At 33.9% G+C, this 17,653-nt stretch overlaps 1 protein-coding gene across 4 annotated transcripts in view; it reads right to left on the bottom strand.

Moving 5' to 3' along the window:
• Positions 1-5,950: 5,950 nt before the first annotated feature.
• Positions 5,951-17,653, bottom strand: part of NLGN4X (neuroligin 4 X-linked) — a 147,030-nt gene continuing 135,327 nt past the window's right edge. For all 4 annotated transcript variants that reach the window (XM_015848830.2, XM_015848821.2, XM_015848811.2 and 1 more), the window contains 2 exons: positions 15,461-16,250; positions 5,951-8,172 (listed from right to left, as the gene is read on the bottom strand). In XM_015848830.2, coding sequence (XP_015704316.1) covers positions 7,323-8,172; positions 15,461-16,250 — 1,640 coding nt within the window. In that variant the 3' untranslated portion in view covers positions 5,951-7,322. The remainder of the gene's footprint in view (positions 8,173-15,460; positions 16,251-17,653) is intronic.

Here is a 17,653-nt window from a genome sequence, read left to right as displayed (position 1 = left end):
ATCTAATTTTGCATTTCTCAATACCCAGACGAGTACTGTAGATTATATTCAAATCTTGACCCACATGATGTCACGTTATAACACAATGCCTTTTTTCAAAATCCCATTATAAACTAATTATCTCTACTTAGTTGATTTGACTAGTCCGTGTACAAACCCATCCTTTGAGAATTTGTTGGTTTTTTTTTTTCGTTTTTTTTTCTGTTGACCAATCTGCATAGAAATCTGTCATGTTGTTTTAAGTTGATATCTCAGAGTATCATATCATTTTGTATTTCTGCCTGTCAAATTCATTTAGGAACCATGCACATTTAATTCCTATTTATTTTAAACCCTTCTCCCTTCAGTTTCTTTACTGCTGTTTACTGTTTGAAAGCACTAATTCCATTAAAAATGTTTTCTCAGTGTTCTATGCCTAAAACATGCAAATTCTATTCTGTCTTCTGAAGTGGGATATACAGTGACTGGATAGTAGACAGCACTCAGCGCGACTACTCTCTATCAAGTTCAACTTGCTGCTTTTGCAAAATAACCACAAGTGCAGAATACTAGAGTGTGACCCCCGGTATTTAAAGTTTCTGAGAGCTTTAACTTAGCTCTTGTTTAAACATTTTGGATACAATGTAGTTAAGCAAGAAAATGGTAATTGTATTTATTTCCATAGATATTAGAAAGAAATATCTTCATCAGATGGGAGTTAGTACTCAAATATACCATGAATTCCTGTCCTTAAAGGCTATCTGTGCCAGGCATCTATTAGTTTGCTCTGATGGGAGACCTTTTGTAAAAGGTTTAAGAAATGCAAATATTTTATATTGTTTTTGTTATTGTTTTGATGATACCATGTAGTTTAAATCTTGTACCTAAACAAGAGTTAAGAATAATAACATTTTAATATTTGAGAAAACTTGGTTTGCAATATTGCAGTGGACTAATTTAGCTCATCTTTGATTCAAAACCAAAAGAAAAAAGAAACAAATGCTGAGAGTGAATGATAGCAGTGTAACAAGAGAACCTGGCTCCAAGCTGACACTCCCCACTAGGAAAAGCACCATGTCAAATGACAACGGTTGGACTGATACAAAGTGCAGGCAGCAGAGAGATGAAGACTCCAAGATTACAAATTGTTATGTGAATACTGTTATGTAGATATTCCTTCAGGAGAACATTTTGAGCAGTAAAAACATTGCAAGGAAAATGACAGATGAAAAATGCTCCCTCAGTCATACAACACAGAATAGAACACATCTGAGGTCAAACAGAACTGTTGTGACAGGGAAAAAAAAAAAAAAAAAAAAAAGAAACAAAAAAAACCCACATGCAAGCAAGAAAGAAAGAAAACAAACAAGCAAAGAAACAAAAAACAACCACACAAAACATAGAAATCCATCTTTAGCTCTCAGGAAAATAAATGAAAAAGAGATAAGATATATAGGATAATGCATGTACTTAGTATGAGTTAGGTACAATAAAAAGCATGACATGAGAAACCACAAGTGGTGAAAGTGGTCTCTTGAAATTAGATATATTAGCATAGTTAAAGTTCATAATGTTTTTGCGCCATAGTTTGGCTGTGGGGGAGAAAGAAAACTACTTCCTAGTCCAAGTAAATATATGTCTGATCTAGGTCTGGATTTCCTTTACTATTAAACCAGGAATTTGGGAATTTCAGGATTACCCTGAAGCATCTGGATAAACTATAATTCCTGATGAGAAGTAAGATAGGAGTGGGGGAAAAAGAAAAAAAAAAAAAAAAAAAAAAAAAAAAAAAAAAAAAATGCTTTCAGTGTCTGAGGGCAGGAAACAAAAAGATGTCATCTGTTTTGTTTCTCATTTACGTAAGTGGATATTCAAGAAATGACAAATACTGGCTGGAAAAATCTTGTTTTTTTTTTTTTTTTTTTGTGGGGAAGGGGCAGAAAAATAACTTGGGAAAATGTGCATATTGTAAACACTTGTCAACTTTCAACTGAAAAACAGCAAATGTAGATAATTTATTACATGTTTATTCTACATTTCAGTTTTTGCAATATTAACATATATTCTCATTAATTACCTCTGAAGTTTATTTGGCTTTTGACAGAACTTTTTGATCTGGATTTTGTGACTGGATTGCAGCAGTGAGGGTGGATCCAAAAGTAATGCTTCCTATTTTTTTATGTTGGCCCACGATGTCAGAGAAAAATGTTAGTATTATGGCAGTAGAGGGGCAGTCTGACAAAAAAAATGCCTGCTTGGAACTGTGGATGAAGGGAAGGAACTGAATGGAACTGAATTCCACCATGAATTGGCCACAGGTATATGTTGACAATTGCCAAATGTTTGTGGAGACCAAATAATGGATGTGAGCACAGTGAGGTGCACATTTCAGCAATGGTGACAGTGATATGAAGGACAAGACATGTTCCAAATGGCTGCCCAGATTTTAAATTGCTGGAGAAAACACATAGCAAATGGTGGAGGCATTACTTTTGGAGGAACCTACATATATCACTCCTGAGTGAGCTGGGTTTCATTACCACAGTAAAATTTGGATAAACTAGTCTGAGAGGATCATAAAAAACTGAAAGCATAACTTCCAAAAACATAAATAACAGTGAGAGCCTTGGTGGCCATAGCTGAAAACAAAGAAAATGGTTTGAATGATATGTTGTTTGTTATGCTACACCTCAAGAAAGTTATTTAAGCATTTCCAAACCTCTCCATTATTTTTCATTTTCCTCCATAAAAGGTCAGTATCTTACTTATTTTGAGGTGATGAGAAATATTTTTAAACTTTATAATGTTAAATGCATAATATTCCAGTTTTACCAGCTGCTTATGGCCTGTGGAGATTCAGGCTGATGAGATTTATGATGTCAAAGAGCTGTAGATGAAAATATGAAAAATAGTTAACTCTAATTAAATAATACAGATGTGTATCTATAAATATGAGACAAGAACAAAATTATCATGGTATTCTCTTGTATGATTTTTGTGTAATATAAAATACCATTTAGTTGTTGTACTCCTTAGCGCAAATAGAAGCATACTAATCTGCAGATTTATATCTCAGATAGCAAAAAAAAGAAAACAACACAATAATTAGTTAGCAAGAACAAACTTCCAAACCCTTTTTTTAATGTGAAATCCATAACTGCCAAAAAGGTTATTGAGTTCACCCAGCAATTTAAGGTGAACAGTTTACAGAAATGACACAATTATAGCCTCTTTTCTTGTGTATGAATTATCTCTAAGCAAGCTGTGAAATTTCAGTTTACCTGTAATTAAACATATTTGCTGAAAAATTCTAAATCTGCAGTTTATTTGCAAAAGCTTTATATACAAATTGAATATTCAAAATTCAAGCTGTTTGATTAGGTCAGTAGGCACATAATATGTTTCTATCTCAGAAGCTTGGTTTTCATATCAAAAATCTGATATGAATCATTCAGAATTTGCTTTTTGCAAATACTTTTTAATAATTCATCAAACCTTATTATTAGTACCTCTATTCAACAGAATAATGACAGAAAGCAAACAATACCCAGCCAAAATTAATAAAATGTCTATGTACCTGTCCAGTGAAGGGAAACCTGATTCACAAATTTAATTTAATAGCATAAAAAAAAACAACTTATATATGCTTACTCAACTCTGAAGGATGAATGATATTGACATATCTGCAATATATGTAATTTCTCTTAACATATATGAGTAACTTATATTTCTACTCCTACGTATTTTTCTAACAAAACTTGTTGTTTATCTAAATTTTAAATATGAAGTGAAAGTATATCTATTTGTGGAGGTTGGATGTATTAGATCTTCTAAATCATTTTGAACCTTAATTTGGAAGATATATTTTTCAGCTGCTAAGTTACACATTATTATGGGAAGCTGCTTACCTAAGCTCTTTTTCAGTGCTACAGAAAATACTAAAAGAACAATTAAACCATTGCTTCAATGGGATTTGCAGTGCATACAGATAATAAATATAAGGAGTTTATGCCCTCATCGTATTTCCTTTTAGTCGTAGCCTTGTAGAACTCGAAAAGCCATGAAAACTCAATGCTAACTTAATGGTGCAAACTCTGTATTTTAATATATGTATTGTGTATCAAGGCATCATTTACATTAGATAATGAAGTGGAGATGGGGCAGAAAATGTACTTCTGAAAGACTTTCTATTAAAAAAAAGGATGAACACGTAGTTCTTTGCACAAAGCATTAGAAAATACTGTGATATTTATTATTAAAAATGCTGCTGAAAAGTTTATACATATGTGTCCAGCCATATATATCTTCTATCATTACTTAAGGCAAAAAACCAAAAGATCGCAAAACAATAACAGAAGAAACCATTAAACCCTGCGTGCCTCATAAGGTCAAGAACATAAGCCTGGGAAAGTACTTTTGTTTTTCTTTTACAGTTTTCAAAGAATATTTTGTAATTATTGTTATAGAATTCTATTAAGACCCTATAAATCTGTTCCCTCTATAAATCATACATTAGTCCAGATGTATTGAATTATTAAATCAACTTGATTGCAATTACTTTTAAAAGCTAAAATCATTCACTTACAGGAACTTTTTTTTTTTACCCAAATGTCACAAGCCTGACACAGTACTGTACATATTGCTAGCAGAAGACAATTGGAAGTACTAAACAAATACTGTAATTCACATTACAAACATATCCAACTGATTATGATGCCAAGCATCAATACCTTATTTCTTTTTTTTTAAAGCTTTTTTCTTTTTTTTCTTTTTTTCTTTTTCTTTTTTTCTTTTTTTTTTTTTCTTTTTTTCTTTTTTTTAATTATTATTTTAATAGTTATGAACTTCTGCATCTCTGTTGAGGCATCACATAGGTGGTGGCAATTGACTGGTCAATGAGTCAGCATCAATCAACATTATGTGATGGATCAGTGAAAAAGGTGGTTTTCCACTTGCTACGACTTTTACTTTGGGCTTGTTGCTTCATCACATTCCAACCTGAGCATTCAGGTCAGGTAAAAGTACATTTATCAAAGATAAGGGATTATATCAGCCACATGTTGCATTTTTGTCATATAATTAACTTTCCTTTCATTTCTTTTTTTCAGAATTTGCTTTACTACATGCTAAAACAAGGAGTTGTATTGACTTCAGTGAATCACTTTGTCACCTTTATTCACCAGAAGGACTATTCCAAGATGTCTTATTTAAATAATAAAATAAAATAAAATAAAAATAGAAAACAAAAAGAGGTACAAGGCATCCTGTGTTAGATTACTATGGGACATATGGTATTGATGCAGCTTAGTCACGAATTTATAATACAAAAAACTTCTGGGATAACCATGTTCAAGTGCAGACCAATTTTGTTCAAATATCTTTGGTTACGATCTCTTGATGACACATTAAATTTCTAAGACAAAATACAAAGCAGTCTTCATCTGTGAGAAATTATTTTTGGCTTTTCACATTCAAATCAGTTGTTCGAATCAAATTACTAAGTTCCTTGTTTGATAGCACTGCAAGGCTCTTCCTGGAGAAGGAAGGGCAGAAGGGAATAAACAGTGAAGAGTTTTGCCTTTCCTGACAATGGTGTTATCTGGAATTTGAAATCACATTCAGATGCAGAACATCTGATCACATCTCTGCTTCTGTTTCCATAATTTTCACTAGCAATGGCACTGCTGTCTAATAAAGCAGTAAAGTGTTTTCCGACAGGAAGATTCTTTCCTCAAGTGCAAAACAGAATAGTGGGCAGAGAAGTTTTTAAATGCTGTTTATTTCTGAACAGTTTCTGATTATTTTAAAGAAACAACCAGCCAACCAAACCATCATTTTCCCAACTTTCAAATTTCACTTTTTCTTTTGTTTATCAAAGCTGAGGAGGTATTTTCTCAGCTGAGATTCCTTTGCAACTGCTGGTGGATATAGTTTTGCTCTTAAAAGGCTTATATAAACAGATTTATTTTTATTTTTTTTGTTGCTGCTGTGGGGGCAAAAACTCATAATTTATCATAACTCATAATTTATAATTTATCTCAATAACCAAGAACAACAAACTGGACTCTTTGAACACAAATTACTGGATATCTCTCTTGGTTCAGTTCAACAAGCTTATGATACTAATTGTTGTTTTTTGTTGTTGTTGTTGTTGTTTGTTTTGTATTATTTTCCATTTTCATATCCATTGCTGTGTTGCAATTTAACAAAAGCAAACACAAAATTAAATTATAAAAATTAAAAAAAAATAAAAAATAAAAGGTTTCAGAAAAGAACAGCAGTCTCCTATGAATACTTTAACATGCACAAGTGTAACCTGTAAGAGAAAATATGCAGGTCACACAGACAACTTCATCCTCTGCATGACATCATGGCCTCATATAAATGAAATGTTAGAAAAACCGCATGTTTTTTGTTTACAGCTAGTAATTAAGAAGAAAATCCTCCCTTGGCCTTGGAGGAAACAGAGGTGATATGACTAATGTATATACACATAGGTCACAACCGAATGCACAATCTTTCTAAAAGCTCTTTTCAAACTGAAAACATCAATAAAAGCTTCTTCTTTTTTGTAGTTGTTTTTAAACGCACATCTATGTACATTTTTACAAAGTTTCTTTAAATATAGTTCAGGCTGGCAAGTCACCTCTATGCACAGAACTATACGTATTTTACTGCATAGTCAGTCCTTCTCTATTTTTTTTTTTTTTTTTCCATTTTTGCTATTAATAATAAAATTCTATTTCCCCCATCTGGATTACAGCTTCATATGCTGGGTAAAAGCCCGTGATGATGTCTTTGTTTTACCAAGGGCCATTCATCATATGGCACATAAAGATTTTTTTTTTAAATTTTATTTATTAAAAAGAAACCAAACAAAAACCAACTAAACAAAAAAAAAAAATATTTAAAAAAAAAAAAAAAAAAAAAAAGCCAAAACCAGAACATCTGTACAGTCTCTGGCTCTGTGTTCCAGAAGAGTCTGTTTGCTTGTTATGCTCAAAACATCGTTTTAAGTGACTTATTCTGGCCTCAACTTTCAATTAAAGGGTTTGAGATCTTAAAGCAGAATTGTAACAGCAATGTACACTTTTCACATTTCACAGGGTTTATACTTGATCTTTAACATCAGAGTTTCTTTGGGAAGGAACAGTAAGAAAATAATGACTTTCCTTCTCTTTTACTTGTTTTTATTTAATATTTGGACAAGATGTTCAATGAATGGTATTATAACTTTATCCTCTTCTTCTTGGTTTTTTTGTTTGTTTGTTTGTTTTGTTTTGTTGTGTTTTTTTTTTCTTCCTTTCTTTCTTCCAGGTGGCTTGTGAGGGGGAAGGGCTGAGCTATACCCTAGTGGTTGAATGTCCATGGGGCAAATTCGTACTGTTTTGTCCTCCACTGAAGGTGTTGAAAGTATGCAAAGGCTGCATTCCTGTTAATGTATTTGGGATCATGGTTATGGTGTTGGGAGTCATGAGTGGAATGTCGTCTGGAGACCTTCTCAAAGTAAGCGTGTAGTCAGGTGGACAGGTTAGTCTCAGGGTGTCGTGGGCCTGCAGCGATTCACACTCATGGTCATGTTCCAGCTGTTTCATCTGTAATGACATGATCTCTTCATTTTGTATGCGTGCGATATCATTGGTTGTGTTCCTCTGGGGGCTAGGGCGCCTGTGAGTCTCATGACGCCGCTTGTCCTTCTTGTAATACAATGCAGCAAAAGCTAAAATATTGAGGAACAGCAATGATGCTCCCACGGCGATGGTGACACTCAGCTCTGTGGAGTAATCTCGTTTGTTTTCTATCAGAACTGTTGTATCCTCAGGAGCTGTTTTGTGAGTGTCTTTTGAATGTTTGGGATTGTTGGCAGGCGTCATTGCTGGGCGTTTGGTGGCTGGCCACAATTTACCAGGAGAGCGTCGAGTAACATAAGGAAATGATGTCATGTCAGGAGGGGGTACTTTAGTTGTTGTGGAAACATATTGAAAAATTTCATTCAGATTGTGAAGGTGTGGCACAAGCTCCAACCAGAAAGCAACTTTTGTTGCTCGGTAGTGATCACGAACTCGAGGTTTCAGGCCAATATGCAGATAAAGCTGATCTTTAGGATTGTATTTGGACCAGGCTACTTCTTCAAAGCGGTTGGGTTTTGTATGGATGAACTTTGTGTCTTGTGGAACAGGCTGGTTTGGATCTCTACAAAAATAAAAAGCAATGTTATAGTCATTTTAGTGCAGCAGCAGCAACAACAACAAAACTCTGCCACTTGGTTAAGGGTTAGTCCTGCACTTAACCCAAAAATGGAAGCTAGTCAAACTTCCCAACATTTATAATGCATTTTATTATATAAACAAAAGTCTAAGTACTTACTGTACAGTGTATCTCTGACTCAACAATACTTCCTTGAATGAAAACAAAAAAAGGATGTATTTCAGTTATCAAAAGCTCATCTGGAGTTTTGTGAGGCAGTTGCACATTGTAAAGTCTTATAGAAGTATTAATTATCTTCTCCCAGAGTTAGTAGAGGTTTAGGTTCAGGGTTCAGCTCTTCTTGAGATTTGACATCAGTATTCTAAATTACTATACCACCACATCCACTGTTGTAATTAGGCACCTAACCTCTATGAAAATGTTGAAAATATATGTGTGTGAAAATTCATAATGATGTGTGTTACACAAAAACTTCGAAACACAGACTATCAGGGCTAGAACAGGTAATTGGATACAACCTGTCCCTGTCTTCCTTTACCAAGCTATTAATATCCATTTGTTCTGATATCTACTTTGGGATAAAGCCTTTGAACTATTTATCTGTCAGAAATCATTCCATAATTTGCATTTTGAATTAAATAAGTGTTCAATGCACAAGGAACTATGTACGTATTATGGAACCTTAGTTTTATCCTACCTTCTAAGGATAAGACCAATATTGGCTGAAAAATTTTACATTAGTTAACTAAGCAGCAGTGTTTGAAAACAATTGCAATTAAACATTTGGATTCAATTTTTTTTTTTTTAATTATCTTTTTGTTATCATACTGAACTTTAGTTAAGCCAAATATTTAACTGCATTTATGTTACTTCTATCTTTTTTCTCATTTTTTTTTCTTTCAAAAAAATCAAAGATTCAAAATCAAGACAAGTCTGTAGCACAATAGGTATTTAAATGAAGTTAACATACACATAGAATTTTGGTGAACATTATTTGGATAAATATAACTTTCATTGGGTGTGAACCAATAGAGTTTAAAATAAATCTAATAGTTTACTATTATGATCTACATTAGTTTTAATCCTCTCTAGCAGTAAAGCATATTTTCAGAGATTTTGTGATATATTTTACTGAGAGCGTATAATTGATTTTCTTTGCACTGCTCTGAAAACTTTCCATTCTCCTTTCCATTCCCACATGCATTAGTTTATTTCCATTGAAAATGATTCTAATGTTTTCCTTTTCTTCCAATATACTGTTAAGGATGTTATGGGAATAGGAAGAACTACTGTTACATATTTTAAAGATTTTTTTTTTTTTTTTTCATTTCTGTTTCCATATGCTCATGGGCATGATTGCCAAATTTAGTATTCCTTTGCTGTTCATAAAGATCTACTCTTTAACCATCCTCAAAATGGACTAGTAATTTGGCTTTAATAATCTTATGATTCTTACATTCCTCTGTTTATCTGAAACACTTTTTCCATTTTCAAGATAAAGAAATATTCATTTTCTACATAATTTTAGTACTTTGTTTCATTTATGTTTGTGGGTTTGATTTTATTTTTTTTTTCCATATCGTACTTGATAAAGTATTTCACATCTCAATAGGATATAAACTAAGAGTTCAAGAATGGTAACTGTTTTTTATTATTTGCTTTATTATATGAATTCTGAAAATAGTAATTTATTAGTAATTATTCACTGTGGTTGAAGCCAGGAAAAAAAAAAAAAAATCAGTTTCCAAGTACTGAGGCATTTGATTCTAATACACTAATACACTGATACTTTGAGGGATTGTAGCATGCATTTAAGAAGGAAATGAAAGTATTCCTTCTATTTTCAAAGAGCACACTGAAGGATTTGGCAAATGCTAAAGGGAAGATATTTGTCCAGCACAATATATCTGCCACAATGCATTTGGGCTCAACATGAATTCTAAAGAAAACAAAACAAAACAAAACAAAAAAACAAAAAAAAAAACACCATGATTATTAACATGCAATGCATTTCTCTTTCAGAAACTCAAAATCCTGGAATAGTTTCAGCAATAATCCCCTTAACGTTCTCCCCTCTTACTGTTTAAATTCAGAACTGTCTCTCAGACTCACAGAATCCTACATGAGACGTAAATTAAACTAGCTCATGTAAATGAGTTGCGCTTCATACATGGTAGAGGTGAAGAAGAAGCTCAACAGTTCAGCTAAGTGCACTTTGTTCTTAATCCATGCAGCTAACTGCACTTTGTTCTTAATCCATGAAAGAGGAAAGAAGAATCCAGGACTCGCTGAAGGTAAAATTAAGTTTACCTTTATGAAAAAAGAAATTACCAAAATGTCCAGACTTTTTTTTTGTAGTGTCTGTATACAAATGACAGCAGATAATGATTTTTGCAAGTAACTTTCTGAAATTAACATTCTTCCTCTAGAAACAGACTATGAATATATAAATATTAAACTTTCTTTCCTTTTTTTGCTCTTGTATTTGTTAACTCCAGGTCTCCTTTTTAACTTTGTCTATTAGGAATACTGATTTGTACTGACTCCTCCAAACACAAGATGGAAAATTACAGATACACGAGACTAGTCTTATATATTGGAATTTGTTTACATGGTCATGTGTAAGCATGAAACACCCCAATAAAACGAACAATAGGAAAGGCAGTCAGTCCTAAACAGAACTTATTGTCTGTGAGTATCAAAACTGTATTGTTGGCATCAGTTCTAGGGTTAATCAATAACTGAGTAGGTGGTCTAAATACTGTGTAACTGAACTTGGAGGATAGGCGCCTAAATAACTTTTTTCATAAGAAAATGAAATGACTAAATGTAGTTCTAGATAAAGGTTCTAATAGATAGGAAGATAAGTTACCACGATCACCCTGCATATATAAATAAGATTTTTATTTTATTTTATTTTTTTTTTAAATTTATCCCTCCTTCTATGCTCACTGATGATATTTCTTAAAATTATAAGGTTATAAATTATGACATGGTAACTCATTTCCTGGTGATGTTGAACAGTTTATCTTATAAATATTTTTTCAGTATCCTAATAAAAAAACATTTCCAGTACTGTGGACAGCCATAAAATATAGATGTATGAAGCCTGCTCCAAAAGTAATGTCTTTTATTTTATCATATTAACTCATGATATCAGTAGTAGACAGTGGTCATATGGCAGCAGAGGTTTACAACAGAGTTTGCAACAGTATTGTATTCTGTTGCGGTTTGACAGATGGCAGCAGAAGAGCAGTCTGACAAAATAGCTTCTGACATGGCATGTCAATGAATGTCTTTGCGCAGAAAAAATGGTAGCCATTGACACTCATTGATGCTTACTGAATGTTTCTGGAGACCAAACAGTGGATGTAAACACACTGAGGCAGTGGGTGGTACATTTCAGCCATGGTAATAGCAGTGTGAAAGGCAAGCCAAGAAGAACTGTCGCGCTACAAAATGAACAGCATCTCATAGTGGTGACTACATTGAAAACAAGTGTTTTGTAGCTGAGAATTTGCTAGCGTTAATGCACTGTTTGCATCTGTTGTAGTTTCAATGGAAATAAACACGAGGCATTACTTTTGGAGTGACTTATGTAGATACTGCTTTTTCTCCTATCCAATTAGCTGTTTGAAAAACTGTTGATCTGCTACATTAACTACAACTTCTTTATTTTTAGCCTCTCACATCACTTTGTTGTTTCTGGACTCTCATGTGGCTCCAGTGTATAGTTACAGTATAAATGAGAAGATTTCCCTTTAAAAACATGCTTTAATTATGATGATAATATAATCTGAATACTTTTTCAGTTCTATACTTCCTCATCTAACAAATCTCACAGTGCACAGCTTGGGTCCCAATTTCACTGGTTGATATGGAGGAATATTTTTTATTGTTAGGATTTTTTGTTTGTTTGTTTTTCTTCATTTATTTTATTGCTAGAACAAAAATAGTGTTTATAGTAGATCTTTTTTTCCCTCTGATGATTTATTTTCATAATTTATATAATTCAGATTAAACAGATTCTACCTCCAAAAATGTTCCCTTCATGAAATGCATGAACTTGTCTGCAATATACATGACAATCTTTCCTGTCTTATCTTACATTTTCTATTAATATGCAACATCATCTGACATTACCTATCACTTTCTTTTCTGCAATTTCAATCTGTCATGTTTTGCTCAGTTCAATACGTTGCAGGTTATTGACATTAAATTCTAACCTTATGGGCTACAAATGTACAGTCAAAGCATTGGGGTTTTCTTTGTTTGTTTGTTGTTCTTTTTTTTTTTTTTTCTCTCAAGTGCTATGAAGTAAATGCTGGCATGAATTTCTGATCACAAGAAGAATTACTAGATTACCTGTAGGGCAAATGAGGGAACTCTATTTCATATCTGGTAATTATGACACCAGAAGAATCTTGAGAAATGGCTGGAAATTTTTCCTTATCCAGAATTCCAAATAGCATGTCAAAATGCCATTTTTCTAATTTTGCAAGAGCATATACTATTAGTCACCATAATGGAATTGTTACATTAATGCATTTCATTTTTTGTGTCATTTTTTTCAGTTCATCAGAGAGCAAAATGTCTTGACAGTTACACAGTGAGTCTACTTCCAAGCCACTGAAAGGCCTATTGATAATTTATTTTCCTTAAGCAGACTTCTTTAATAGACACAAAAACAAACAAACAAAAAACTCTGTAGAGTTTCTTCATGCCTTCCCTGATTTTTCAAGGTATTTCAATAATAATAATGATGTTGCTACTCCTCCCTGAAACAATGGTGCACAGTCCTGGTTTTGCCCACATCTATCTCCTTCCCTCACTTTTACCTGCTCCCACTGTTGCCATACTTACAATCAGCTATTAACTATCGAGGAAAGCAATGTACTCTGTTTCATCTGACCAACAGACTTGCTAAAGTTATTCCTTCAGAGAAAAACATCAAAAGAAATGCAAGATTCTATAAAGTAGTGCACAGAGAACTGGTTTGAAAATAAATTTATGCTTCCTAAGTTTAATTATATATTCCTTTAAAATGCCAAACTGAATAGATATCCTTAATAACTCCTTATATATCCTTAATAAATAAAAGTTAACTAAGTTAACTTTTTGCTTCAGAATCCGTAAAAGTAAAATAATTTAGGAGTATTCCTCTGAATTACACAGAAATTCATTATTTGTTCTTTAGGCCTATATCTTTTCCGACACCGACTTGAGAAGTAATGAATGTGTGGACAAAGATGCAGCATAATTTGACTACTTAAAAGAGTGTGATTTTTAGAAACCTGATAAATGTCTCTGTGAATATAGTTTCATATCCACTTTGTGAAACTGTAAATCCTTCTTCACAAGAGTGTCACTTTCAAAGTATCCATTAAGGGCTGGCACACATCCCTTCACATCATCCACACTCCCTGTGCTGATGTATCTGCGAGGAGTACAACATGGCCCTAGCTAACAGAACGTGTGCATATAAAATTACAATCTGTTGGGATAGTACTACTGACAGCGGACTGAAGCTTTAAGTGCACCTCTTAAGAAGCTCTTACATATAATTTTCCACACGGTGGATTCAAAAGCCATATATTCATTTAATTTTTATACCCCAAATCTAGTTTCTCACACCTGCTATGTAACAAATTGCTTCCCTATTTCTAAGCTAAGCTAGAAACCAGGTTTTGGAAAGGCTAAGATGTGGGTTCATAACTGGGTGATGGTAAGTGTAGCTTGCTGAAATTAGCTTTCAAGTAGAAACAGCTGCAAGCTGGTTGCAACTATTAGTAACAGTGAAAGTTGGGGCTCAAAGAAACTTCTTAAAAATGTTTAGATGCAAGTTATTGTACAGGGAATAATCATAAAGAATTGCTACTAACAGTGAGAATGTGGAGACCTCCATAATAATTCCAGTCATGCATATTTGCAAGAAACTCATGACCTCCATGTACATGTAACACTCAGTCCATACAAAAGTAAATCATGGTAAAATACTCTTCTTTGATGTGCACTACAGTCAACACTTGGCATTATTTGTCCATAAACCAAGCTTTCACCAGTTTGTCTACCCCAGTCATCCAATTGATATCTGATTTTTTCCAAAGATGCCTAAATTTTTAACAGTTTGATTGCTCTTGCTCCAGTGCTATGGGATTTCTGCATTCAGAAGTACCTGCTTGACTAAAATGCAATAAAGTGAAAGTTTAATTTTGCTATGTAAATTGACCTGAGACATTGGATTTTTTCTTTTTCAATTAGTAATCAAGGTTTTTGTTATGATTGCAGAATGTCTTTGATTTGAACATCACCTGGATATGTTAAAAACTTCTAGGAGCTGTATGTCTTACAATGGGCATCTCTGAATTTTTCTTATAATGCTGCATACTATTCACTGCACTGCAGTGAAGCTTCAGTTTCTGGAGTCCAATCTTGCCACTAACCATTTACTGGAAAGATTTACAGCACCATTGTTCCACAAGTATCTTTGTTCAGTACTAAAGAAAGACTCAAGGTTAACAACAAAGATACTTGCTGTACAAGTAAAATGCCACAATAACATATTAATATATTGATGAATGGTATAGAAAACAGAGAAATTATTCATAGCTCTTACATATTAAGCCACTTTGACAGGCTTTTTTTTTTTTTTTTTTTAATGTTTGCAATTCTTTTTCTGCAAAATATTGATATATTGTTTTGCAAGCAGAATTAATTTGAATTTTTAAACTTCTCAAAGCAAAATTTATATCTGAGTCTTTTCTTAATCCCAGCCCAGTATTCATTATGTCCACTGAAGCCCACAGAGGGGAAAAAAATCTTTCCAGTGTCTGCCTTTCTGATTCTTTTTCTCTGAGCTCCCATTCCTATGAAGGTCAATAAAAGGAAAACAACTTACTTTCTTTTCTAAGATATAAGCAATATCTGCCCAACAGTTCTTTCTTTTAGTGGAATACATTTCCTCTGATTTTTCAGTAACTTGGTGAGCTGCTTATTCTCTAAGAGAGGCTTTTTCTTAATAATTGCCCTATTTTTGAATCAAAAATACAGTGCATTATTCTTCTCACTGGGCTACTGAAAGAAAATAGTTTGTGGGAAAACACTAATTAAAAGTCTATTAAATATGAATAAGCCCCACTTACATAGTGCCTCACACATACTAAACAGTGCTATAATCGTAAGTCACAATACAGGCTTGGAGCCGCTGCTATGGAAATTCGGCTATTTTAGGAGTGTGTTATCAACAAGAAGGAATGCTAGAGGTCAAACTCACCCAGTTTTGGCAAAGTTTGTCCAGTATGTCATCACTACTGCACTGAGCATGACATCATTCTTGGAGAAGTTGCAGGGAAACAGTTCTGTTGGGCCAATCATGGGGATGCCAAACACATAAGGGACTTCATCACCATGAGCTGAATCAGCCCAGCTTGGTTTCATTTCACTTTGGCAGTGGTGATAAAATGCATAGAAATACGTTGGAGATCCATACTGGGCATGCAGATCAGCAGTGGCAACAGCAGGAGCAACCCACTGGTGGTCAGTAAAAAGCGCTACCAGGGTCTTTCGTCTTGTTTCAGGGTTTTCCTTGTCTGCCCAGTCCGTGTACATGAACTTAATGGTTTCTCGGAGTGTATCTTTCCCTTCTGGATAACCATATAGATTGTCCACAAAATTGGAGACAGAGAAGTCAAAATCATTGGGAGAAACACCATCTTCATTGTCTACAATGCCATCCACAAATTTTAAACCTTCCCCTTGATTCACACCCAGCATTATATCATAGTTAAGGAATTCGCCTTGCTCCATGAGAATCTGAGGGTCATCTGGAATCACATCTCCATCTATCACAGGCCCAAAGGCAATGTGGTACGTGGCTGGAGTGATGGTCTGTTGAATGAGTTCTTTGTAGTTCTTATTCCGAAGGCATTCAACCAAATCAGTGGTATCCAGCATGTCGCAGCCGACTTTATCTGCCAATATCCGAGTATACTTGGCAGGCTGGTAGTTCACTGCCCAGCTGGACAAGGCTGTTCCACTCTGTATGATTGCCTTTTGGAACAAACCTGCAGGTGCAAATTGTTTAAATGCAAATCAAATTATATTAAAAAATAAAATAAAATTAAAAGCAGCTTTCACTAAGCAAGGAATGCTTTTGACTAAAGAACACATATTCCTATATTTCAGTTCAGTTTGTGTATAATTTTCTCACCATTTCCTTTTTACAGTGTTTGTAATAGGCTATTAATTTAAATCTCTCTTGTTCTTATTGCTCACATACAGAAAGAATTAAGGTTTCAGATCATTGTTTCAAGAATAAAACTCATGCTTGTACTGCAGTTTTCTTTTTCTTTAATGGAAGTCCCCTGATTTTAGCACAGTGGTAGTCCTGTAAAAAAATTCTGTGAAGGAGTGGCAGCAACAAGCAATCATATCCTCTTTGCCATGTCAATGACTCTCATAAATGCACTCTTCAGTAGTTTAAAGGTCAAATGAAAATTACATGCTCTCATTTCTTTCACAGAAGCCATGCATCACACAATACAAAAAAAATCTGCTCTGCTAAAATCAATTTAATAAGCTTGAGCCCTCTCCTCTGACATAATTTTTCATTACCACCTTGAAGTATATGTACATAAACAATATATGTATATATACAGGTATGTTTGTGTATAGTGTAAGTATTATCTGTGTGGTGAATGTTTTGGAAGAATATAATTAAAAAATAAACAGTTTGGTTGTTTTAGATGTATTAATATACAGAGCAGACTAGAGACTAGGACTGAAGAGCTTCTTTGTGACTATAACACACTGAAAAGCAACTTTGTAGAGGAGCTTACTGGAAGATCTTCCTCACCTCCTTTTTCCTGGCAAAGTCAGTAAAAAGACCAATTGTATACTAAAATTAAAATGCTTGGGCCTCTTCTACAGAAGATTTCTACAGTCAAACGCTTGAAATAACAAAGACAGCAAGAGCTACAAAAGTATTTGAAGACCTTGAGGCATTCACAAGGAAAAATGACTGTGACCAATAACCCTTTGTGATGATAACTTACGGCGCGTATCACAAAATTTCTGTGATGTCACTGGTTAGGCTTTCTGTTGTTCCATCTGATTGTTTTTGGCAGGGATTACTCAGTTGTTACTCACTGTATGTTACTGTGTCACTACCCAAAATTGACAGAAATAATTAATTATATGTGCTTCCAAATGGGATGTGTTTACCAGCAATTCTTCGACAGTGGATTCCTAGGGCTGAGCCTTCTTCCATATATTTCTATACAATAGGAGTAGCATGGAGTTATGAATATGATAGATGTTTATTTGTATTGAGTTTTTTTGACAAGGTTATCAGTTTGGGAAAGACAGCTTGTGGGAGGGATCCATGTGGATCAGGGACTGAGAGTGGCCATGGGGAGGCAGCAAAGATGAAGCATTATGAAATGACTGCAGTCTCCATTCCTCATTT

Source organism: Coturnix japonica, chromosome 1, assembly GCF_001577835.2.
Source record: "Coturnix japonica isolate 7356 chromosome 1, Coturnix japonica 2.1, whole genome shotgun sequence".
In the NCBI taxonomy this organism is placed as follows: Eukaryota; Metazoa; Chordata; class Aves; order Galliformes; family Phasianidae; genus Coturnix; species Coturnix japonica.
This window is presented reverse-complemented; position numbering and strand designations above follow the sequence as displayed.